General features: G+C 46.5%; 1 protein-coding gene across 2 annotated transcripts in view; it reads right to left on the bottom strand.

Annotated features, from left to right (window-relative positions):
- The window catches only part of TERF1 (telomeric repeat binding factor 1), a 72,704-nt gene that overhangs the window by 18,364 nt on the left and 27,926 nt on the right, over positions 1 to 26,414 (bottom strand). For both annotated transcript variants that reach the window (XM_040354411.1, XM_040354412.1), the window contains exons 7-10: positions 24,629 to 24,706; positions 19,207 to 19,272; positions 19,011 to 19,105; positions 6,106 to 6,191 (exon numbers count right to left, since the gene is read on the bottom strand). In XM_040354411.1, the coding sequence (XP_040210345.1) occupies positions 6,106 to 6,191; positions 19,011 to 19,105; positions 19,207 to 19,272; positions 24,629 to 24,706 (325 nt within the window). The remainder of the gene's footprint in view (positions 1 to 6,105; positions 6,192 to 19,010; positions 19,106 to 19,206; positions 19,273 to 24,628; positions 24,707 to 26,414) is intronic.

The following is a 26,414-nucleotide window of genomic DNA, read 5'->3' as shown; positions in this document are numbered from 1 at the left end:
CAAATCACACCAAGAAGTCACATGATCGAGTATTGCTTTAAATCAAGCTGAGCACTTAAAAGCTGTGAATAGGCAGGTATTTATGATGCCGTGCTCAATGGTACTCATAATCCTTATGAGAAAGCCTTAATTGACTTCTAGCCCATTAACTGCTGCTACTGCAGTCATGAGTCTCTTTCACTTGTAGAACTTCAGAACAGGGGAGTTCACAAATGAACAAATTCAATTTAAAAAAAAAAGTACAGTTGCCAGGATACAGCACAATGGAACAAGCAGAAAGCAAAGATGATTTCCCAAGGTAATTCATACTACAATTTAGAAGGTTTTTAACATTTTGAAAGAAACTAATCATAATTCAATTCATGCAATCAAATTTCTTACCAGAAATACTACACACACACACAAAAAAAAATGTATTTGATCCCCTGCTGATTTTGTACGTTTGCCCACTGACAAAGACATGATCAGTCTAGAATTTTAATGGTAGGTTTATTTTAACAGTGAGAGACAGAATAACAAAAATATAACGCATTACAAAAAAGTTTGAAATTGATTTGCATTTTAATGAGTGAAATAAGTATTTGATCCCCTATCAGCAATATTTCTGGCTCCCAGGTGTCTTCTATACAGGTAATGAGCACTCTCTTAAAAAAAAGGGAGTGCACCTATTTATTTTTTAAACTGGTAAAAACACAACACTTGTCCACAGAAGCAATCAATCAGATTCCAATCTCTCCACCATGGCCAAGACCAAAGAGCTGTCCAAGGATGTCAGGGACAAGATTGTAGACCTACACAAGGCTGGAATGGGCTACAAGACCATCGCCAAGCAGCTTGGTGAGAGGGTGACAACAGTTGGTGCGATTATTTGCAAATGGAAGAAAAATGATTTTATGCTCCCTGTAAAACCTCTTTCTGAGTTCATGGATGGACACAGCCTTAATCTTGACATAATAGGATAGCCTATCTTCTTTAGGAGTGACTAGGTAGAAAGTGTCAACTTTAAAGCTGAACCACCCCGCCCCACTGACTATATCCTCTCAGCCTGAACCAAAAAAAAAAAAAAAAAAAAAAGAGGGGTGGGTGCTGTGTCAATCCATGAACTCCGAGAAAGAGATTTTACGGTGAGCATAAAACCCTATTTTCTCTTTCGTTCATGGATGGACACAGCCTTAATCTTGATATAGTGGGACGTCCCAAAGCAGTGTCAAAATGAGGGGTGGGAACAAAAATAAACTTCACCCCAAAACAGAGCTCCTCAACTGAGTTGTAACTCTAAACATCCGCCTGCAAAACTTTGCGGCCGAAGAAGCATCCGGAGATGCACTCACATCAACTTGTAAAGTTTAGTGAAAGTGTGATCGGGTGACCAGGTCGCCGCCTTACACACCTGGGAAACAGACACTTGATGTCAGAAAGCCCAATGCATCGTGATAGGGAGGCACCCGACCCTTTATGGCGTAAGCATAATCAGGATCGGTCGGGACCACCTTGAAATGGTGGCCGATGAGACCGCTGGGCCCTTCTTGGGACCAGCCATCGAAACAAAGAGCGAGTCTGAACTCCGGAACGGAGCAGTAACAGACAAGTATATTCTCGGAGCTGGGACAACATCCAAGGGATGCCACGTCATCTCCTTAGGATTCGACTGAGGACACAAGGATGGCATTACAATGTCTCCCTTGAGATGGAAGGTCGAAATGACCTTCGGAAAAAAAAAAAAAAAAAAGGCTGCGGATGCAGCACCACCTTATCCTTGTGGAAGATCAAGATAGGGAGCCTTTCATGACAAGGCTGCTAGCTCAGAACTCATCTTAACTGACCTAACAGCCACCAAAAGGACCACTTTCTAGAAAAGTATCAACAAGGGAACTTCCCTAATGTTCTCAAACAGTGGTTTCTGAGGCACCTAGGAGGTCATGCCGTTAAAGCCATTGACTGTAAAGCAGGATGAACCTATGGGACCTTGCGACAGGAGGTCTTCCCATAGCGGTAGACGCCAAGGCACGTCTGCTATTCAAATCCCCACGGAGGTAGTGGAGGACAGACCAGAGGGGCCACATGCCGAACCCCCTGTAGAAATGCTCTCACTAGAGAGTGAGTCACCAGGGGTTGCTGAAAGAAAACAGCCAGGGCAGATATCTGCCCCTTAATCGTGCTTAAAGCAAGCTTTTGGTCCACCCCGCGCTGTAAAAACAGCTGGACTCTGGACACAAAATAAGTCGGTGGATTCCACTTCCTTTCCTCGCAAAGGGCTAAGTAAGCTCTCCAAGTGCGATAATAAATCCTCCTAGAGGATAACTTCCTAGCCTTTCTCATGGTAGAATTACAGAATTCGATAGGCCCCGGTCTCTTAGTACCTGGCTTTCAATAGCCATGCCGTTAAAGCCAGCGACTGTAAAGCAGGATGCAGTGTGGGACATCTACGGTAGACGCCAAGGGACATCTGCTACTAGCCACACTAGATCGGCGCCCTTGTACAAGGGCACCGAGGCCAATCCGGATCAATTTAGGATCATAGGAATACCCTCTGCCTCCACTCTGCGAAGCAGAAGAGGCAGGAGCTTTAGAGGAGGGAAGGCATAGATTAACCGGTACTGACTCCACGGCGCCACAAATGCATCTGTCGCGTCCTCCCATGGGTCTCTTGACCTGGCCACAAACCTCAATACCTTCCGATTGAGTCGAGACGCCAGGAGATTTACGTCTGGCGTGCCCCATCTTGGGCAAAGGAGCTGAAACACCTTCGGGTGCAGAGACCATTCTCCTTGGTCCAGCATCTGGTGACAACAGGTAGTCTGCCTGCCAGTCTTCCACACCTGGAATGTATATGGCCGACAGTGCTGGTATGCTTTTTTCTGCCCACCTTAGGATATGAGCGACTTCTGACGCTGCAGCCGAGCTAATCAACTGCCTGATGGTTGACATATGCCACCACTGTGGCGTTGTCCGACTGGATGCCCTCGTAGCCTCAGACCATGTGGAGAGGCACAGCCTGATCGCCCGAAGTGCCAGGACATTGATCGGCAAATGGGAATCCTCTGGAGACCAGCCATGCTGGGTCGACTGAACCCCCCAGACTCCCATCCCCCCCAACCGGTAGGGCTGGCGTCCGTCGTGATGACTATCCAGTGAAAGGGAAGGAACGACCTCCCAGACAGAAGTGCCATTGAGGTCAGCCACCACACAAGGGAGACCCTGACCAAGTGGCTCACCCTGATTTGATAATCCAGGAATGATGGGCGCTTGTCCAATCTGGACAGACTTTCCTTCTGTAACACTTGCGTGTGAGATTGTGCCTATGGTACCGCCTCGAAGGAGGCCACCATGAGGCCCGGGACTCGCATGCAAAAGCGGAGTGACGACCCTTCTGGGATGTCAAGTACCGCACCGCAGCCCAAAGGGTCTGCAACTTTTCCACAGGGAAGAAAACCTTTGCCTCTGAGGAGTTCAGAATCAATCCCAGATATACTAGGCGTTGAGTCGGTACCATTACTGACTTCTGAATGTTCAGTAGCCACCCAAAGTGTCTGAGGGTCTGACATGTTATACATGCTCACGTCTATTTCTGAGGCCGAGGCGGTCCTCCGAAGCAGGTCGTCCAAGTAGCCCACGATAGTGATGCCACTTTGTCTTAGTATGGCGAAAATTGGGGCAAGCACCTAGGTGAACACCCTTGGTGCCGATGCCCAGTCAAAGGGGGGAGCCACAATTGATAGTGGTCTTCCCCGACAGCAAAGCAAAGAAGTCTCTGATGTTTTGGCATATGGGGACCTGTAAATAGGCATCCCTGATGTCCAAGGATGCCAGAAAGTCCCCAGGCTGGAGGGCAGTGACCACAGAGCGAACCGATTCCATCCGAAATCTTGTACCTTCACGAAGCAATTGAGGGCCCTGAGGTCCAGAATTGGGCGAACGCCCTCCTTCTTTGGTACTATGAACAGATTGAAGTAAAACCCCTGAAACCGATCCTGTACTGGGACAGGAATAACCACGCTGCGTTTCAGCAGGTCTTGAACTGCCCCAATATGGCTTCCCAACGAGTCGGCTGTAGCTGGAGGGAAAAAAATATGTTTGGTGGGCAAGATAGAAGTTCTATCTTGTACCCTGAAGACAGTACTTTGCAGACCTACCGGGGCGGGGACCTGAGATGTCCAGCGGGTCGCAAATTCACGAAGACGTCCCCCCACCCGAGAGATGGGTGGGGGCAAACCTTCATGCGGACGTAGCTTTGTCTGCAGGTTTGTTGGGTTAGGGAAACCAGGGATGTCCCGGTCCCTGAGCAGGCGCTTTATCAGCCTGTGGTCTTTTACCCGCCGTACTGGGCGGACGAAAGAACCGCTTAAGAAGGGCCCTTGCCCACCAAAAAAAAGACCTGCAACGTAGTCACAGTCTAATCACTCCAGGGGGAGGGAGAGAGGGGGAGAGAGAGGGGGAGAGAGAGGGGGAGAGAGAGGGGGAGAGAGAGGGGGAGAGAGAGGGGGAGAGAGAGAGAGAGAGAGAGAGAGGGGGAGAGAGAGGGGGAGAGAGAGGGAGAGAGAGAGAGAGAGAGAGAGAGAGAGAGAGAGAGAGAGAGAGAGAGAGAGAGAGAGAGAGAGAGAGAGAGAGAGAGAGAGAGAGAGAGAGAGAGAGAGAGAGAGAGAGAGAGAGAGAGAGAGAGAGAGAGAGAGAGAGAGAGAGAGAGAGAGAGAGAGAGAGAGAGAGATTCGCAGGAAAAACTTAAATAAATAAAAAATCCAAAAAATAAATACCAACTAAAAGCATCCAAGCCTTTAGACTAGGCAGAAAAAAAAAAAACTGAACTGTTTGGTGCAGGCTGTGAGAAAATAGTCAGTGCGACCGCACCCTGGGCGGGGTGGTTCAGCTTTGAAGTTGTTAACACTTTCTGCCTAGTCACTCCTAAAGAAGATAGGCCATCTACCACTATGTCAAGATTAAGGCTGTGTCCATCCATGAACGAAAGAGAAATAACTGTCAATCTACCTCAGTTTGGAGCTCCATGCAAGATCTCACCTCATGGAGTTTCAATGATCATGAGAACAGTGGGGAATCATCTCAGAACTACACTGGAGAATCTGGTCAATGATCTCAAGGCAGTTGGGACCATAGTCACCAAGAAAACAATTGGTAACACCCTATGTCGTGAAGGACTGAAATCCTGCAGAGCCCGCAAGGTCCCCCTGCTCAAAAAAAAAAAAAAAGAAGAAGATAGAAGAGCACATGTACAGGCATGTGTGATGTTTGCTAATAAACATCGAAATGATTCAGAGGAGAACTGGGTTGTGGTCAGATGAGACCAAAATCAAGTTCTTTGGCATCAACTCACCTTGCCATGTTTGGAGGAGGAATGCTGCCTATGACCAAGAACACCATCAAACATGGAGGTGGAAACATTATGCTTTGGGGTGTTTTTCTGCTAAGGGGACAGGACAACTGGACCGCATCAAAGGGATTGCGGACGGGGTCATGTACCAGCAAATCTTGGATGAGCCTCCTTCCCTCAGCCAGGACATTGAAAATGGGTCATGGATGGGGATTCCAGCATGACAATGACCCAAAACACATGACCAAGGCAACAAAGGAGTGGCTCAAGAAGAAGCACATTAAGGTCCTGGAGTGGCCTAGCCAGTCTCCAGACCTTAATCCCATGAAAAATATGTGGGGGGGGGGAGCTGAAAGTTTGAGTTACCAAACATCAGCCTCAAAACCTTAATGACTTGGTGAGGCTCTGCAAAGGAGTGGGGGGAAAAAATCCTTAGACATGTGTGCAAACCTGGTGACCAACTATAAGAAACGTCTGACCTCAGATTGCCAACAAGGATTATGCCATCAAGTACTAAGTCAGGGGTCAAATACTTATTTCACTCATTAAAATGCAAATCAATTTATAACTTTTTTGAAATTAGTTTTTCTGGATTTTTTATTATTCTGTCTCTCACTGTTAAAACCCCCCATTAAAATAGACTGATCATTTTCGTCCAGTGGGCAAATGTACAGAATCAGCAGGGGATCAAATACACACACACACACACACACACACACACACACACACACACACACTATATTATAATATAATAAAAAAATACACACACTTGTAAAGACTACCTGTTTTTTCCTGTTTGTTCCAGAACCTGAAGGTTTTTCATGACTTGTGGGCAATATGTTTTCTTGATTTTCAGTACTTTCCTTTTCTGTGTACACAAACATATTTGAATATTAAAGTGTATCTAAACCCAAGAATAAAAATGTAATCTATTGCAGCCTACCAGTCCTCATATGTGGCGTTTGTTTCATCAGGAAGCTTCCTGATGACGCGGGTATAGTGAAATGTTTTGAGGCTGCACGTCTTCCATCGTTGACGTCACTACCGGTTGAACCTCGGGCATCACTGCTGGAATGGACACCGTCTTTGGAGTACACGGGAGGCACACATAGTGTGGCTGTATACCGTATATACTCGAGTATAAGCCAAGTTTTTCTGCCCCTTTTTTGGGGGTGAAAATAACCCACTCGGCTTATACTGGAGTCATGTTTTAATGTCATGTCGTTACTTGTCTCCAGTGTGTCTCCGTATCGCGGCACACACTCCCCCGCTGTGTTCCACTGTGAGTGTGAATATCTCCCGCTCGCCGTGCCTTTCTCCCACTGACGTGAGAAAGCTGCGGCAACTCCTGCCATGACGTGACGCTGCTGTGCACTAGAATTGGCTGCTGGGACTGCAATGTCCCAGCAGCCAGTGATCATTGTGGCTCCTCTCGGCTACCCGCCCGCATGTTTCTTAGATACTTCTGCAGCGGGCGTCGGGTCATAAAACAGAGCGGAAGTGAGGCAAGAAACAGTACAGTAATGTGGACACTCTGATTGTACACTGATGGGGACACACTGATAAAAGACTGATGGGGACACTCTTATCAGAGCGTCCCTGTCAGTCTTTTAACAATCATTTAATCTACCGATGCCTCAATTGATGTAATTTTATTGGCAACTATTTTTTATTTTTGAAATTTACCGTACCAGTAGCTGCTGCATTTCCCACCCTAGGCTTATACTCGAGTTACTTTTTTGTGGTAAAATTAGGTGCATCGGCTTATACTCGGGTCGGCCTATACTCGAGTATATACGGGTATGTTGGTGCCAACACTAGCACCAATAAATGCAAGTGTGTAGTTGTCTTTTTAAATATTGGAGGAATACTTTTATTAAAATTACTACACTGCGATCACTTATTTTGGGTCCGTTTTTTAACTTTGTCAGAGAGCGATATCTCGAGAGCTTGGGTTGGTGAACCCTTGATACCATGACAGGATCTCCTGACGGTTGGTAAATTAGAAGTTAAATATATTTAAAGGCATGCTTTGTATTGATGGTTGGGGAGTGTGCATTTTACACACCCATTTTGGTGGAGCACTATATGAAGAGTTTTATAAGCAGAACATCTTTTATCACTGTAAATGGAGTCTTTGAAGATCATGTTAACATAAATGGGACATTTATAAAATTGTGTTTTTTTTTTTATTTATGTACCGATGATTATATATTAGTAGCACCTAACTTTTTAATTTACAATGTAATATATTGAAAGTGTGTTCATCTGCAACTGCACTTGTTTAAGTTTATATCATATACTGTAGATTTTTTTAGGTCCAAAATAGATATTTTGTTGGCGCCACAACTTATAATTTTTTACTTTGATAATATCTCTTCTAAGGCTGCCTCAGAGGATGAAATGATGGTCAGGGAGTCAAAACAGGGGGAAACACCCACACCCTATCCAGTTAATTAGCTGACTGAGCCTGCCGGGCCCTTTAACCCATCATATAAAGATCTCCTGTGTAATCTGCCATGTGCTGTGCTAGGCTGCAGGAGGCTCAGATGGCATCCAAAAGTATTGCTGTGCTGCACCTTCAGGAGTCAGAAGCTGTGTTGCCAACCAGGAGAAGCACGCCCAGATATGCAAGCATGCCAGGATAACCATGCAAGTGCAGTGGCAGCCTCTGTTAGACAGAGCCACGACAAACAGAGCCCAGTTAAAAAAAAAAAAAAAAAAAAAAAACTAATCTATGTTGGGAATCCAAGCAGGTTAAAGGGTGCTAGGCAAAAATCTCATAATTCAAATGGTGCATGAAGAAAGGAAAAAGCCCCATCCTGAGTTCACCTTCCTGGATGTGCATGGTCCCAAGGGGGTCCTCAGACTGGGCTCCACCAAGTAAAGAGACAAGCTGGCCCTGCATGATCTTCCAGGCAGGGTTTGGGTACATAGGAAAAAAAGGGAGTCGCGCTAGATACTATAAAAAAATATATGTGAACACCTGTGTGGCGTGAACCACACTCCAACAAAGGGATATGTGAACACCTATGTGGCATGAATTATAACCCTTAACATAAATAGAGGTTAAATATAACAGATGATAGGTACACCTGTGTGACATAGACTGTATCCTTAAAAATACAAGTTCAGTGCATCAAATCAGTCCACAGTGAAAATTGACAAAAATACAGGAATGGAAAAAATGAGCACAGTCCAATATATAGTGATGAAAAAGCAGTGAGTCCCAAGTGTGCTGGACAAATCCACAACGTAGTGATTGATAACGAAGTAACACTGACTCTTACCAAAGATATAATTTAAAACAGCGAGATAGAATAAGCCTTCACTCTCCACAGCGGGAACAGGTTCAAGCATCCATCCAATAGTAAGCACCACAGCAATGAGTATCTCTCCCACTTAGCAGCCCGATGCGGAGCTCCAGAGTATGAAAAGAAATCGAGAGCCCATAGCATAACACTGTATGATGGTTTATTCAATAAAATAGATTGTGCACTTACATCAATCCGAAGTAAAATGAGCATAAAAACAGCCGGCCGGCCTGGTTTGGGTACAGTCTTCCAAGTCTCAGCCAAGGAGTCAACTAAAAAGCTGAAGGGGAAGCCAGAGTAGAAGCTAAAACTCGATAGAAGAACCTTACAGAAACATTCCAGCAAAAAAAAAAATGAAGGCAGTTCCTCTAAGGATAGAGAAAATCCACCACCTGACAAAAAAAAAAAAAAAAAAAAAAAAAAAACACAGAGGCTAGCTGTGTGAAGGAGAGGATATAGAAGAATTGCCCCTGACTTTTTGCCAGTGTCTAATCACCTGAAAAAGGCAGCTGCCTATGACCCAATGAAGTCTCCTGTGTCCTAAACTGTAAGAATAAGAAAAAAAAGTTCTTGTTCGATGAAAAATATTTAGAAAGTAGGATTGTGAGCTCAAAGCATAGTGAGAATAATAAATTCTGAAATGCCCGTCTAAAAGCCAGCAACCAAGAAGCAGAGTGGATGGGTGATCCTTGTGATACTACGCTCTCAGGGTTCAACCCAAAGCTAAAGAATGTCCTCAGTTTCGATCCTTCAAAGTAGGGTGTAGAAGTTGCAGAGGAGAAAAGGCATGAATCAGGGTATACTGATCCCACAACGCTATCAGGAAAACTGCCGTTGGATTCAAACCGGATCTGTCGGGGGGCGGAGTAACATCATGGCGCCGTAAGGACTCAGGGCGCTAGCAGCAGCAGCTCCATGCCTTTCTCCAGGCGACTTTGATAAGGAGGACTCTGAAGCCAAAACTGCCCTGGACTACTGCTAATTCCCATCTAAGCTACCCTATCGGGATTACCTGGTCAGGCGGGTGGCGTAGGTGCCTGTGTGTGGCGAGGACCGGCCGAGGGAGATCTCGGGGGATCCCGGGCGCTCTCCGTGCGGAGTATCGGAAGCTTGCTGTGGTGTACGGAGCCTCCTGCGAACCACATGCGATTGGACATCAGGCGGAGTGACGTAGGAGATGGAGGAGGCGACAGCGGACGAAGCGTGTGCACTGTACTAGGACTCACTGGGTGCCGCTGGGTGCCGCTCCAGACGCCTCCAGACGCCAGCGTGGATGTGGATACTTGCTGATCCTTGCCCTGCAGTGAGTGAGCCGGAAGGGAAGCGGAGGTTATAGGAGCTGGATAGACGGTCGTATAGACCAGTTAAGTGGTCGGTCTCCGCTCCAGGTCTGCTCCCGGATACCTCCATCAAAACGGGTGAGGTTCTCTCCCCCCCCCACTGCCTGCCTGTGGACTATCTAGGAGCAAGAGGGGAGGTGAGTAAGAAGCCCCGAAGCTGTGAAGCTGAGAAGGCAGAGGTGATAAATTGCACAAGACTGTTTTTTTTTTTTTTTTTGCATCCTCAAGTGTACCTGAAATGATTTGAACTGTCTTGAAAGGGTATATGGGCCGATGCTCTGATATCCTGCTAAAAGGGGCCTATTGATATAGTCTGGCTATAATATTACATGAATGAACTTTTAAGAGTGTCCGGATATATACAAAGTGTTGAAAAAAAAACTGAGGGTTGGAGATCTTGTCCACCTGAGTTGAAGGGGGCCATAGGACTGTTATAATCAATATTGAAATAAGGCCTCCAATTTATGAGAGACAATGTGAGAGAATTAGCAGTTCCGCTGGTATTGGCTCTACCTAAAATTCCCTTAGGAGATATTGATTTAAGTTCTCTGAGGTCTCAGTCTCAGTCCCAGTGGATAAGGAACGGTGGATGAAAGGGACAGTAGGATTCGGATACGGATGTCGAACAGGTGTTGAAATTTTGTTTTTTCATCTCTTATCTCCACCCCACTTTCTTTTGCCCCAAAACACAGGTCTAAGAATCTGGAGCTGGGTGAGGGAGGGCCAAGGAGGGGGAGCGGAGATACATGCTCTACCAGCCCTCGGTCATATAATACATTAATTCCTGGCAGACACTTGGGCAGTACATCAGCAGGTGAGGGGCAGCTAGCCTATCATCCTACGTCAGTAAAATCTCCATAAACAGGCCTTGCACAAAAGGGCAAAGATGGTGCGGAAGGCCCCAAAAAACACGCAGGGAGGGGGCTCCGGCCGCAGCACAATGAGGTCATATCTTGTGTCTGAAGGACTAGATCGGGCACCAGTTAGCCCCAAAGGAGATGGTGACATTAGCATATCCGGGACACCTGTTAAAAACAAAGGGCATATCGAGGGGGAGACCCCAGGGAAAGAGAAGGAGAAAAATAAGGATCAATCCCCTGCAGTAAAAGGTCAAAGTAAAGTATTAAAAACCCCAGAAAGTCAACAAATACAATCTAGCATGTTCCCTGATACCTCCCTTGGAGATGCCCAAGCTCCACCAACTAGGCAGGATATGATGGACATGTCAGAAATGATATTACGCCTAGAAAGAACCATCAAGGGGGAAATGGGTGCAACGAGAAGAGACATCCAGAGTGTGCTACAAAGAGTTGAAGGGATAGAGGAACAATTAGAGGAACATAGAAATGCAATAACGGAATTAAGGGATAGAGCTGACATGGACTGGATAGAAATAAGAAATGCTCGCTATAAATTGGAGGACCAAGAGAATCGCAGCAGACGAAAAAACCTACGCATAAAAGGCCTCCCAGAAGAAGTTAAAGACACAGAACTGGGGGAGGTGCTCAGAGGGATATTCAACACAGCTCTAAAAAGGGAGGCGACAGCCCCTATGCATTTCGAACGGGTCCACAGAATACAAAAATTTTATAACACACAAAGAGACCTACCAAGGGACATTATAGTCAGATTCCTAGAATATAATCAAAAAGAACTGGTATCTCAAACTACTAGAAACTCGGCTATTATGGAATACAAAGGGATCAAGCTACTCTTGTTTTCAGATCTCTCGGCAGAGACACTAGCACGAAAGAGGGCGCTGAAGCCACTAACCAGTCATCTACAATCAAAGGACATACCGTATAGATGGGGGTTCCCAGCCTGCCTGTCGGTTAAGAACATGGGGATTTCAGCAGTTATCCGTTTCCCTGAAGATGTAAAAGAATTTTGCAAAAAGCTGAATATTCAGCCAATGCAAATAGACAATTGGGAAAAGAGGCCTCCAGCTTGGAGAAGATGGAGGGAACAGGAATGGAATAGGGCATAGACTACTTAGGCCTAGGGGGGCCAAAGAGAGATATCTCTAGAGTATTGGGATAGGGGGAGGCGGGGGGGGGGGAGTGGGAGGGTAGGGGACAGGGATGGCTGGTTACCAGGTATCTGGGAGGACTGCCCCCCTACTGTCTGATCTTCCGCTTTGTCCTCTCCCTTTGTAACATTAATGGGTAGTAAGGCCAACACCTAGAGGGAGAATAGGAGATGTCGCCTGGGGAGGGGGTAAATAGGAGCTGCTGTTCTGTCCCGGGACCAGGAGCCACTCCGATTTTGTGGACGTGGCCTGGAAACTGGGGGGTCATAGTAGACGTCCCGAGGAAAGGCTCTCTCGGCAAGCGGCCTGGATGGGCACTGACCGAGTGAGTCTTAGCATTGAGGTTCAATGCGTTGGGGGGGGGGGGGGGGGGGTGGGAGAGGGGGGGGGGTATATGTTTTTTATGTGGTCTCGAGGTACCCTGACTAAGATGTTTTTGGTTAACAAATATGAGTTTGAAGTTGAACCCGGAAGGTGGTTTGGTTGTTCTACAGGGAGAGAAAAGGCCCGGAGTCTCTCATGTCCTGTGGGGATATGATTTCCGAACCTCATTAAGGGGTAAAAAAGTGAAGTATAATAAATGGGTGCTGTAAAAATGGTTACGTACAATGTACGAGGGTTAAATAACCCCAGTAAGCGGTATCAGGTGCTACAGGAGATGAAGAGATTCTCGGCCAACATTGTGTTTCTCCAGGAAACTCACCTAAAAATAACATCAAAAACTAGATTAAATTCAAAGGAATTCCCTACATGGATTCATAGCTATTCCCCTAATAAAAGAGCAAAGGGAGTAGCAATAGGGTTTGATAGAAACACACGGTTCTCCCTAGAAGCTACAGAAATAGACCCCGATGGAAGATACTTGTTTGTCAAGGGTACTATTTTGAATATAAGATACACATTGGTGAATGTGTATTGTCCCAATGTAAGGCCGGCTGTATACCTGAGAAAAATTCTGAATAAACTAGAGGGTTTTAGAGAAGGGATGGTGATCCTGGCAGGCGATCTAAACTTTGTATTTGACCCACTAATAGACACTCAACCCATCTCATTGAGATCGGAAGGGAAATATCTTAGAATGGTTAAACATAAATTACATCAAATGCAAATGGTGGAAGCCTGGAGAATCATCCACCCAAAAGATAAAGACTACACATATTTCTCAGTGGTCCATGGGTCATACTCAAGGATTGACCATGTCCTACTAGATCATCGGCTGCTTGAAGGACTGATTAGGATGGAAATAAAATCTATAACACTGTCTGACCACGCTCCAGTGGTAATGTCCTTAGATTCAGGTGAGATCCCGGCTGGACATCCAGTGTGGAGATTGGATGAATCCCTGATAAATAATATCAAGACAGCCGATGGTCTAGAAAAGGACATAGGTACATTCTTTAAAGAAAACGATATTGAAAACATCGCACCAGCCACGCTTTGGGAAACGCACAAGGCATTTATAAGAGGAAGGTTGATTGCAGAAAAGGTTAAGAGGAGGAAGATTAGGCAGGCACGGAAACAAATACTATTAGAAGAAATCCAGGCCCTTGAACGGGAGCATAAAGTAGTACAGGAAGAACAGGTCCTAAGGGTCCTAACTAGCAAGAGAGAAGAGCTCCGTGACCTCCTTGAGCAGGAAACGAAATGGATTTTTAACAATGTGAACAACAAATTTTATGCCCTTGGTAACAAACCGGGGAGACTGTTGGCAAGGACCATAAAACCAAGAAACATACAGAACTCTATCCTGAAAATAAAAGATAGAAATGGAGAAATGAGACATTCTACTAGCGAGATAACTAAAATATTCTATGATTATTACCAAAACCTATATAATGTCAACAAGGGGCAAGGGGATATAGAAGTTCAGAATAGAAGGGGGAAAATTAAACAATATCTAGAAAAGATTAAGACCCCTGGTCTAGCAGAGGAAGTAATAAATGACTTAGAAAAAGAAATAACAAAAGAGGAAATAAATCAAGTGATTAAGAGTATCAAAATGGGGAAGAGCCCCGGCCCTGACGGGTTTACATCATTATATTATAAAAGGTTTGGGGGGATACTAGTACCATTTTTCCAGAAGTACATGAACTCAATAGGGGGGGGTATGGCAATGCGTAAGGAGGCTCTGAATGCTCACATAACTCTGATAGGGAAGGAAGATAAGGACCCCTCCTTGTGTGCCAGCTATAGGCCGATTTCTTTAATAAATGTGGATATAAAAATGTATTCAAAAATTCTTGCTGAGATGATAAGACCGCTCTTAATAGGCCTTATAGATAATGATCAAGCAGGGTTTGTACCCGGGAGAGAAACGAGAGAAAACATTTTAAGAGTTATATTTTTGTTACAGAAAGCCAAAAAGAACAAAGAACCAGTAGTATTCCTGTCATTAGATGCCGAAAAGGCGTTTGACAGGTTAGAATGGGAATTTATGTTAGCAAACCTATCCCATATAGGATTTGGTTCAAGTATGCTCAGGTGGATAGGGGCCCTTTATTCGGAACCCTCTGCTCAGGTGAGGGTGAATGGCACCCTATCGGATAGCTTTTCACTGGGTAATGGGACCCGGCAGGGGTGTCCGCTTTCACCTCTCCTATTCGTCCTTTCATTGGAGCCTTTACTGGAAACAATCCGGATGAATCAGGATATAGAAGGGATAAAACTAGAGAGAAGGGAGCATAAGATATCCGCATTTGCGGATGACATGATGCTATTCGTATCGAACCCCAGGGAGACACTGCCTAAAATAATGATGGAATATGAACTGTATGGAGAGATCTCTAATCTTAAAATTAATAAAGATAAAACGGAGATATTAAGTATATCATTAAGCCCACAGGATCGTAGGGAACTTGAGGGGCTATATCCATTTAAATGGAAGCAAAGGAGGATGAAATATTTAGGTGTATACTTGTCCAGCATGGAAAGATATTTCTATGAGGACAATTATATACTATTATTGAATAAAGTAAGATCAGATTTAAAGGGATATAGTATAGACAGAGTATCATGGTGGGGAAGGGTGAGTACTATAAAAATGATGATTTTGCCGAAAGTTCTTTATATCTTTCAAACACTCCCTATAAAAATCCCAGAAACATATTTTAAAATCTTGGAAAAGATAATAGGAGGTTTCATATGGAGGGGTAAAAAGCCGCGTATAGCAGTTGAGACTCTGATTAGACCCAAAGAGGAAGGAGGAATACAGATGCCGGATTTTAGAAGGTACTATGAGGCAGCGGTAATGAGGAGGATTACAGACTGGGTGCAGGGTGAGGGTGGAAGCAAAAAAAAAATGGGTAGAAGTTGAAGAAAGTCTAAGTAAAAAAGAGCTAGGGAATATAATATGGGTACCGAGGCAATATAGGGGTTTACCCCTGGATACGCCAGTAATAACAAAAGAAACTTTTAGAATATGGGATAAGGTCTGTAAGAAAAATAAATTGCCCTATAATAGCCCGCTGCTGCCATTAACAGGTACGGACTACTTCCCACCGGGTAAGGAGGGGGGATGGTACCGGAGGTGGTCAACCTCAGATACCCCAAGATTGAAGGATTTATTAAAAGGAAATGAAGTTTGTTCGGTGGGAGAACTCCAAGAGAAATATGGACAGTACCCAGGAGATAGGTGGAGACATAGACAAGTCCAACATTTTGTTAGCACTCTGTCGAAGCCCTTGCGAGCTATGAATGAATTAAATCAATGGGAAAAACTTATGACCCAAGGAGAATCTGGGAAAGGGGGAATATCAAGTATCTACAAGATGTTGACAACCAAGATAGATTTAGGGAAACTGAAAATAATAGAAAGCTGGGAAAAAGAACTTAATCAAACCATATCCAATAAGAAGAAGAGACAGGTATTAGAATATGTCCAGGCTACTACGATGGATGCAAAAGTAAAAGAAACTAATTATAAGTTACTCACTAAATGGTACTATGTACCGATTAAACTGCATAGAATGAATAGTGAGGCCTCCCCCTTATGCTGGAGAGAGTGTGGGATGGAGGGAACACATGCCCACATATGGTGGCAATGCCCCCTCATACAGGTATATTGGCGGGAGATATTAGGACTGATAAAAAAAATCAGCGGATATGCGATAAGATATGACCCATGGGAATGTTTGTTTCACACTACAAGTATGTCCAGGAAAAAGTATAGAGGTTCCTTGGTCCCGTTTCTTTTGAACGGAGCCAAGGCACTAATACCTAGGAACTGGAGGGAAAAAAAAGCACCAACGATAGGGGAATGGCTTCAAGAAATTGATAAAATGAAAGTGATGGAGGAGCTGTGGTCCTTTAAGGTAGAGTCTGGGCTAAGATATGAAATGATCTGGAGGAGATGGAGGGATTTCAGGGCTGGGGGGAGGGGGGGGGAAGGGGGGGGGAGGAGGGTCTGGAGGGGAATAGGGGAGACTGTGGGTGGGAAACCTCCTGTCCCCCCCCTCTTATTTGTTTTTCCCCTTTTCTTTTTTTTTTTTTCTCTTTTCCTTTTTCCCCTCTTATTTTTTTATATTTAAGTAAATACACAATAAGGGGAATTAACCCCTCTACTTTTCACTAGTATTTTAGATGAACTCCCTTTTCTTCACAATCCCATCGTGTTTTGGCGCACTTAAGTAAATACACATGAAGGGGAATTAACCCCTACTCCTCACTATATTTCAGTAAGTTTTCGTGTTTTTTATTTTTTTAGAAGAAACTGCTTTTAGTTTATTTTCTTTCTCATGGGGTAGTATATATTTAAATTTTTTTTTTTTTTTTTTTCCTCTTTTCTTTTTTTGTTTATGTACACCTAAGTAAATACACAATAAATTAACCCCTATAGTTTAACCATTTTTCCTTTCTCTCCTCTTCTTGTTCTTCATAATTCACTTTTGTTATTATATATTTAAGTAAATACACAATTAGGGGAATTAACCCCTACATATCTCATTATATTTTAGTAGGACTTAATGTTTTTCATTTGGTCTTCACAGGGGAAAGTGTTCCCCCTTGTTTTTTTTTTTTTTTTTTTTTTTTTTTTTTTGTGTGTACACCTAAGTAAATACACAATAAGGGGAATTAACCCCTATAGTTTAACTATTTTTCCCTTTTCTTCTCTTTTTGCTCTTCATAATTCACTCTTGTTATTATATATTTAAGTAAATACACAATTAGGGGAATTAACCCCTACATATCTCACTATATTTTAGAGGGACTTAATGTCTCTCATTTGGTCTTCACAGGGGAAAGTGTCCCCCCCCCTTTTTTTTCTTTTTTTTTTTTTTTCTCTTTTTCTTTTCTCCTCCCTCTTCCTCTCGTTATGTCTCTCCCCTCTCCCGCTGTCCCCTCTTTCTCTCTCTCTTTCCCTATGCCCCTCCCCCCCCCCCACTCACTGTGGGTATTGGCATTTCCCATTGACATGGAAAGGGAAGGATCGGCCCTGGGGCAGAACGTGATGGAGAAATCCAGTAGTAGAATGTAGTAGTGGTAGAAGAAGACACAGTGTTTATATTTGTCTTTTCTTCTTTTTTTTTTTTAATCGAAGGGGTACATATCGAGACCTTAGATGTTAGTCTGTATATTGATTTTATGTTGTATTGATTGTATTGTTCTGTGAAAAAAAATGAATAAAAGTATTTGATATCAAACCGGATCTGTCCAGTTTGTCTAATAAAGAAGCTAGTAGATCCACATCCAGTGTTCCCCAATGCAGACATGCACTAAATTGCCAAAAGTATTGGGACGGCTGCCTTTACACATCCATTAACTTTAATGGCATCCCAGTCCTAGTCTGTAGGGTTCAACATCGAGCCCACCCTTTGCAGCTGTAACAGCTTCAACTCTTCTGGGAAGGATGGCCACAAGGTTTAGGAGTGTGTCTAACCATTCTTCCAGAAGCTCATTTATGAGGTCATGCACTGATGTTGGACAAGACAGCCTGGCTCGCAGTCTCCGCTCTAGTTCATCCCAAAGATGATCGATCGGGTTGAGGTCAAGACTCTGTGCAGGCCAGTCAAGTTCATCCACCCCAAACTCATTTATCCAATTTATGAACCTCGCTTTGTGCATTGATGCGCAGTCATGGGAAGGAGCCACCCCCCAAACTGTTCTCCTGGCAGTTTGGGGTCCAAAGTCGCATGACAAGTCACACAAGTGTGAATGGGGCCTTAGGAGGAAGGAATAGCTTACCTGGACATTCCTAATCTTTGTAGATAAAATCATTGAATAAGGACTTTGTTGGAACATTTTGGTTTATAATAACGAAGCCCAGACACCGCAGAGGCGATAGGAATGGTGGAATGATCTAATTTTAGATTGGCCTACACAGCCTCAACTAAAAGAAACAGTTTCCTACTTATTTGGAGAAACAGCATATGATTGGGTGGATATTATGAACCTGGGCTTAAAGCGGTAGTTCACCCTCACTTACATCATTTTTCCATCGAGACAGGCATTGTAGCGCGAGCTACAGTATGCCTGTCCCGATTTTTTTACCCCCGTACTCACTGTGCACTCGTACATTAAAGATTTCGGCTCCCGCGGGGAATGGGCGTGCCTATGGAGAGGGAGGATGATTGACGGCCGGCCCTGGCACGTCACTCTCCCCGAAGACAGCCGGAGTAGGTCTCGGCTCTTCACGGCGCCTGCGCACAGGCTATGCGCAGGCGCCGTGAAGAGCCAAGCCTATTTCGGCTATTTCCGGAGAAGCGTGACGCGCCAGAGCCGGCCGTCAATCACTTTCCGTCTGGATTGGAACGCCCATTCCCCGTGGGCAGACGGAATCGTCTAGGTCGGATTAAACAGTGAGTACGGGGATAAAAAATGTAAGACCGGCATACTGTAGCTTGCGCTACGATGCCGAATTTTATGATAGAATTTTTTTTTTTTTTTTTTTTTTTATTCTAGGATGAATCCCCGCTTTAAGGTCTGTGTGCAGGAACCCTAAAAATTAAACAGACACCTTCTGTGGTTTGTTCTTTCACTTTTAAGGCTGTATGATGATCTTTACTTACTTAGGTTGGGCTTTTGCAACATCCTGCTGGTAAGGAGTGGTTTATCTGGATGCCATGGTGTGCCCAGTCCTAAGGAAAATAATCGTCTCTGAGGTCTGTAACAAGAGCCACAGCTAAAAGTTACAGATGTACTGGAATACCTTGGCAGCAGTGCTTTAAAAAATAAACAAACACACAAAGTTTATGTGTTTCTTACCTCTCCGTTGTTTTATCAACCATCTGCAATTCTTCTTCCACTGGTTTATCAGCCTCTACTTCATAACTAGTCAATAAGAAAAGTAAACGTATTTACAAAATGTTAGTACATAAAGACAAAACGTTTTTTAGGTTTGGATAGAATGGAGAGGGATTAGAACACCTGCCAGGCTTTAACTGCCGTCTGTTAGGGAGATTGACCCTCTATTTGTCCTGGTGAGCGTTATCAGCGAAAGTAAAAAATAAACATCACAAATTTTAAGTGGTAAACAGGAGCAGAAATCTTCCAATGAAGACTTTAGTTTTGGTGACCCTGGTGGCAGGGGGCAAAACCACCCTGCTAGGGGCCGAATAACTTTGCAAACTTGGCGGTAAAGCCCTGCTAAAAATAGCAGCGCTTTACCGCTGGCGCACCTCCCACCCCAGTGTAAAAGGGGCCTTACTCTTGGACCTCTCTGCTGCTTTTGATACATTTGATTACCCCCTCTTCAAAAAACTCAATTTGCTTGGTATCCATAAGCTCTGCTCTTCGTTGGTTTGAATCTTACCCATCTCACCGCACCTTCAGTGTCACTTACAACTCCACTTCCTCCTCTCCAACACCTCTTACCGTTGGGGTCCCCCAAAGTTCTGTCCTTGGACCTCTACTATTCTCGATCGACACATACTCCCTGGGTCAGCCAATAGCCTCCCATGGCTTCCACTACCATTTATACGCAGATGACACCCAAATCCATCTCTCTACCCCTCAGCTCACCCCATCAGTCTCCTCCCACATCAAACATTTACTAACAGACATATCAGCCTGGATGTCACACCACTTCTCAATGTTAATCTAAAACGGAGTTTATAATATTTCCTCCCCCACGTGCCCCTTCCCCTGACTTCTCTGTCAATATCAATGGCACAACTATCAGTTCGTCCCCACATGCCAGGGGTAACCCTAGACCAGACCTGGGCAAACTACGGCCCGCGGGCCGTATACGGCCCGGCGGACCTTTTAATCCGGCCCACCCCGCCGCCGAAATCTGTCCAATCGCGAGCAAGGGGGAGTCACATAGACACTCCCCCTTGCTCGCGATTGGACAGATCCGTCCAAGGGGGAGTGTCTATGCGCAGCGGGGAAAACAGCTGTTCAAACGAACGCTGTCTAATGTTCCCCGCCGCGGTGATAACAGTAGGCAGGGCCGGGAGGGGTCACACGCAGCCACTTGTGCCAACACATGCAGCCACTTGTGCCAACACACGCAGCCACTGTGCCACCATAAATTGTCGCCACTGTGCCAATCACACGCAGCCACTGTTCCCAAACCCAGCCACTGTGCCAATCACACGCAGCCACTGTTCCCAAACACAGCCACTGTGCCAATCACACGCAGCCACTGTGCCAATCACACGCAGCCACTGTGCCCATCACACGCAGCCACTGTGCCCATCACACGCAGCCACTGTGCCCATCACACGCAGCCACTGTGCCCATCACACGCAGCCACTGTGCCAATCACACGCAGCCACTGTGCCAATCACACGCAGCCACTGTGCCAATCACACGCAGCCACTTGTGCCAACACACGCAGCCACTGTGCCACCATAAATTGTCGCCACTGTGCCAATCACACGCAGCCACTGTTCCCAAACCCAGCCACTGTGCCAATCACACGCAGCCACTGTTCCCAAACACAGCCACTGTGCCAATCACACGCAGCCACTGTGCCAATCACACGCAGCCACTGTGCCCATCACACGCAGCCACTGTGCCCATCACACGCAGCCACTGTGCCAATCACACGCAGCCACTGTGCCAATCACACGCAGCCACTGTGCCAATCACACGCAGCCACTGTGCCAATCACACGCAGCCACTGTGCCAATCACACGCAGCCACTGTGCCAATCACACGCAGCCACTGTGCCAATCACACGCAGCCACTGTGCCAATCACACGCAGCCACTGTGCCAATCACACGCAGCCACTGTGCCAATCACACGCAGCCACTGTGCCAATCACACGCAGCCACTGTGCCAATCACACGCAGCCACTGTGCCAATCACACGCAGCCACTGTGCCCATCACAAGCAGCCACTGTGCCCATCACACGCAGCCACTGTGCCCATCAAACGCAGCCACTGTGCCAATCACACGCAGCCACTGTGCCCATCAAACGCAGCCACTGTGCCCATCAAACGCAGCCACTGTGCCAACACACGCAGTCACTGTGCCATCAATTGTCGCCACTGTGCCCATCAAACGCAACCACTGTGCCATCACACGCAGCCACTGTGCCATCACATGCAGCCACTGTGCCATCACATGCAGCCACTGTGCCATCACATGCAGCCACTGTGCCATCACATGCAGCCACTGTTTAATCAATTGTTATTGATTAAACAGTGGCTGCCTGTCCCCAGCCTCTGTCCCCCTCCTGTGTCATGTCCCCAGCGTCTGTCCCCCTCCTGTGTCATGTCCCCAGCGTCTGTCCCCCTCCTGTGTCATGTCCCCAGCGTCTGTCCCCCTCCTGTGTCATGTCCCCAGCCTCTGTCCCCCTCCTGTGTCATGTCCCCAGCCTCTGTCCCCCGCCTCTGTCCCCCTCTTGTGTCATGTCCCCAGCCTCTGTCCCCCTCTTGTGTCATGTCCCCAGCCTCTGTCCCCCCTCCTGTGTCATGTCCCCAGCCTCTGTCCCCCTCCTGTGTCATGTCCCCAGCCTCTGTCCCCCTCCTGTGTCATGTCCCCAGCCTCTGTCCCCCTCCTGTGCCATGTCCCCAGCCTCTGTCCCCCTCCTGTGCCATGTCCCCAGCCTCTGTCCCCCTCCTGTGCCATGTCCCCAGCCTCTGTCCCCCTCCTGTGCCATGTCCCCAGCCTCTGTCCCCCTCCTGTGCCATGTCCCCAGCCTCTGTCCCCCTCCTGAGCCATGTCCCCAGCCTCTGTCCCCCTCCTGTGCCATGTCCCCAGCCTCTGTCCCCCTCCTGTGCCATGTCCCCAGCCTCTGTCCCCCTCCTGTGCCATGTCCCCAGCCTCTGTCCCCCTCCTGTGCCATGTCCCCAGCCTCTGTCCCCCTCCTGTGCCATGTCCCCAGCCTCTGTCCCCCTCCCGTGCCATGTCCCCACGTCTGTCCCCCTCCTGTGTCATGTCCCCAGCGTCTGTCCCCCTCCTGTGTCATGTCCCCAGCCTCTGTCCCCCTCCTGTGTCATGTCCCCAGCCTCTGTCCCCCTCCTGTGCCATGTCCCCAGCCTCTGTCCCCCTCCTGTGCCATGTCCCCAGCCTCTGTCCCCCTCCTGTGCCATGTCCCCAGCCTCTGTCCCCCTCCTGTGTCATGTCCCCAGCCTCTGTCCCCCTCCTGTGCCATGTCCCCAGCCTCTGTCCCCCTCCTGTGTCATGTCCCCAGCGTCTGTCCCCCTCCTGTGTCATGTCCCCAGCGTCTGTCCCCCTCCTGTGTCATGTCCCCAGCCTCTGTCCCCCTCCTGTGTCATGTCCCCAGCCTCTGTCCCCCTCCTGTGTCATGTCCCCAGCCTCTGTCCCCCTCCTGTGTCATGTCTATAACAAGTACTCGTACGAGTTTTCCAACAATGATATTTACTGCTTTTTATAAAGAAATAAAATTGATTTTATGCAGTATTGAGTTTAGCCTTTTGGCCCGGCCCTCCAAAATATTTTTAGTTTCTCATGTGGCCCCATCGAAAAAATAATTGCCCACCCCTGCCCTAGACTCTGAACTGCCCTTTCAGGCCCACATCCAATCCCTGTCCAAATCATGCTGCCTTAGCCTCTGCAACATCTCTAGCATACACCCCATTTTACCCAATGACACCACCAAGCTTCTAATTCACTCCCTGGTTATCTCTCGCCTCGACTTCTGTAACTCACTCCTCATTGGATTACCTTTACATCCACTATGCCCCCTTCAGTCCATAATGAATGCTGCTGCAAGACTCATCCACCTTACCAACCATTCAGTGTCCTCCACTCCTCTCTGCCAATCCCTGCACTGGCTTCCACTCACCGAACAAATAAAATTCAAAGTACTACCAAAAATTTACAATGCCATCCACAACTCTGCCCCCAGCTACATCACCAACCTAATCTCCAAATACCAACCAAGACGCTCTCTTCGGTCCTCCCAAGACCTCCTGCTCTCTAGCTCCCTTGTCACCTCCTCCTATGCTCACCTACAGGAGGTCTCCAGAGCTTCTCCTATCCTTTGGAACTCCCTACCCCAATCTGCCCGACTGTCCCGTAATCTATCCATCTTTAGACGATCCCCAGAAAACCTCCTCTTTAAAGAAGCTTATCCTGCTTCCAACTAATACACTGTTTTAATGTTCTCAATCAATTCATACCAAACAGATATTACTTTTTGTATGAATTGACCCTCCCTAGATTGTAAGCTCTACGAGCAGGGCCTTCTGACTTCCCTTGTAAAAAATTGTAATGTAACTAATGTCTGCCTTCATTTTGCTAAGTGGTGTGCAAACTGTTGGTGCTATACAAATCCTGTATAAAAACAAAAACAAAAAAAAAAACATAAAAAAGGCCATCATTATAAAAATTCTAGGAGAAAAGTAAAAATTTTAAAGAAAGACCCTTTAATAAAAAGTGACAGATGTGCTTTTAAAGGAACTCCTAAGGTACCCAAGATACCTTGGCCCAGATTCAGGTAGATCCGTGCAATATTTGCGTGGGCAAAGGGCAACGATTTTTGCTCTGCGCCCACGCAAATATTTTGATATGCCCGCGATTCACGGAGCAGTAGCTCCGTAAATTGCGCGGGCGATATGCTAAATAGCCGGGCGTAAGGCTGCCTAATGTAAATGATCCCGCCGGGGGCGGGAATCATTTAAATTAGGCGCGCTCCCGCGCCGAGCGAACAGCGCATGCTCCGTCGGGAAACTTTCCCGACGTGCATTGCGGCAAATGACGTCGCAAGGACGTCATTTGCTTCTAAGTGAACGTGAATGGCGTCCAGCGCCATTCACGAATCACTTACGTAAACTACGTGAAATTTAAATTTCACGAGCGGGAAGGGCGGCTATACTTTAGCATTGGTTGCCCCTGCTATAGCAGGAGCAACCTTGCGCTAAAGTCGCCGTACGGAAACTCCGTACCTTGCGTGCGCAGGGCCCGCGCAACTTTTGTGAATCGGTGGTAGTATGCAATTTGCATACTATACGCCGATCACAATGGCCGCGCCCCCTAGCGGCCAACGCAAGAATGCAGCCTGAGATATGAAGGCATAAGGAGGCTTATGTCTGTCATATCCTAGGCTGCAGTCCGCGTAGCGATGTTCCTGAATCAGGGGCATTCGCTACGCGGGAGCAAAACAGCTATTGCGCCGCGCAACCTATGGTTGCGCGGGCGCAATAGCTTCCTGAATCTGGGCCCTTGTGTTTCTCGCTCTACATATTAAATAGACATAAAAACAAACTTACTCTTGTAAATCAACACTGTTCTTCTGTTGATGCAGGCATTCACCTTCACTAGAAGAATTGCCGTCTCCCACCTCCACACTATAAAATTATAATTATAGTTAAACATTTATAGCTGAAAATTAGAAGCATACATGAAACACGTAGGATATGGTTGAATTCTAGAGGAGTTATTACCCCGACTTATTTTCCTGGAGGCAAAGTAATATGGCAAATGTTGCCTTCTTTAAGAAGTAACCACACTTTCAGAATAAAAATAGTATACCTTCCAACTTTCCTTAGCAGGTTGAAAAGTTTTTTTTTTTTTTAAACAAACATGCCATATTTGCCTCCACTGTGCAGTTTGTTTTGCACAGAGTGGCCCCGATCCACTTGTTCTGGGGTCCCATGGCCGCTCTCGCGGGTCCTCCCTGCAATAGCTAACCCCTTCTGGGAAGCTCTCTCCTGAGGGGGTTACCTTGCAGGCACACTCCCGTGTCATACAAATCGGCGTCCATAGCAGCGTGTATGACTCGGGCCCCCCAAACCCCCCCCCTTCCCCCCGGCGGACGCGTCATTGGATTTGATTGACAGCAGTGTGAGCCAATGGCTGCGCTGCTATCAATCTATCCAATCAACGCAGAGACTCTGTGCATAAGGACGCCGGGGACGCGCAGAGCAGGTGAACGGGCTCCGGTAAGTAAAACGGGGGGCTGGGGGCTCGTGATTGCCAGGTGTTTTTTCACCTTAATGCATGGGATGCATTAAGGTGAAAAAACACGAACCTTTACAACCCCTTTCTAATATATTATATAACACACACACACACACACACACACACACACACACACAAAATAGACCCCACATATAGACTTCTACCACTCCTTTTTGCCCTGTCTTCCTAGGGTTGGGAAGGTCTACATCAAGGGTAGGCAACCTCAGCGCTCCAGCTGTTTTGAAACTAGTTCCATGAGACATTGCAAGACCCTGACAATGACAGGCATGACTCCTAGAGGCAGAGGCACGATGGGATTTGTAGTTTCACCACAGCTGGAGGGCCGAGGTTGCCTACCCCTGGTCTACATCGTGTATGGAGCCTCTGCAGTAATGCACAAAGATGCTCTGCAACCACAGAACAAATTAGCCCAGCTCAATAGGTCATATAGAGGTTTGAATTCTAAGGCCTCGTACACACGACACGTTTTCCTCGACGAGTTCCTTGTTAGGCTTGTCGAGAATCTGGACAAGCTTTCTTTGCGTACACACTGTCAAGACAAAATCTCGTCGTTCTCAAATGCGGTGATGTTCAACACGTACAGAGGCACTATAAAAAAGGGGAAGTTCGATTGCACTGGCACAACCCTTGGGGCTGCTTTTGCTAATCTCATGTTACTGCGTGTTAAAGTAAAAATTTGGTGAGAGACGATTCGCGCTTTTCAGTCTGTTACAGCGTGACGAATGTGCCATCTTCCTTACGAACGCTACTTTTACCGAAGGTGCGCTCCCGTCTCATACTTTATTCTGAGCATGCGCGGGTTTCTAAGCATACACACGAACGTGTTTGTCGTAAACCAGCCCGATGAGGAAATTGAGACTGCCGACGAGGAAAAAGACGTCCTTGATACGTCAATCCCATGACTAAGTCTTTTATAACGAAACATGTCGACGCGTGACGTATCAAGGCCGATCAAGGAAGCAGAGATCCAGGAAGGAACAGCGGGGAGGTGGTGAGCGATCAGTTGACACCTTGGGTCTGCTGTGACCAATATACTCGGTTTTCGGTTCATCTCTGAACGAGTGTTTGCTGTGC

The sequence above is a fragment of the Rana temporaria genome, chromosome 5 (genome assembly GCF_905171775.1).
Source record: "Rana temporaria chromosome 5, aRanTem1.1, whole genome shotgun sequence".
Taxonomy (NCBI): Eukaryota; Metazoa; Chordata; class Amphibia; order Anura; family Ranidae; genus Rana; species Rana temporaria.
The sequence above is the reverse complement of the archived record's forward strand: the minus strand, read 5'-3'. Positions and strand labels throughout refer to the sequence as shown.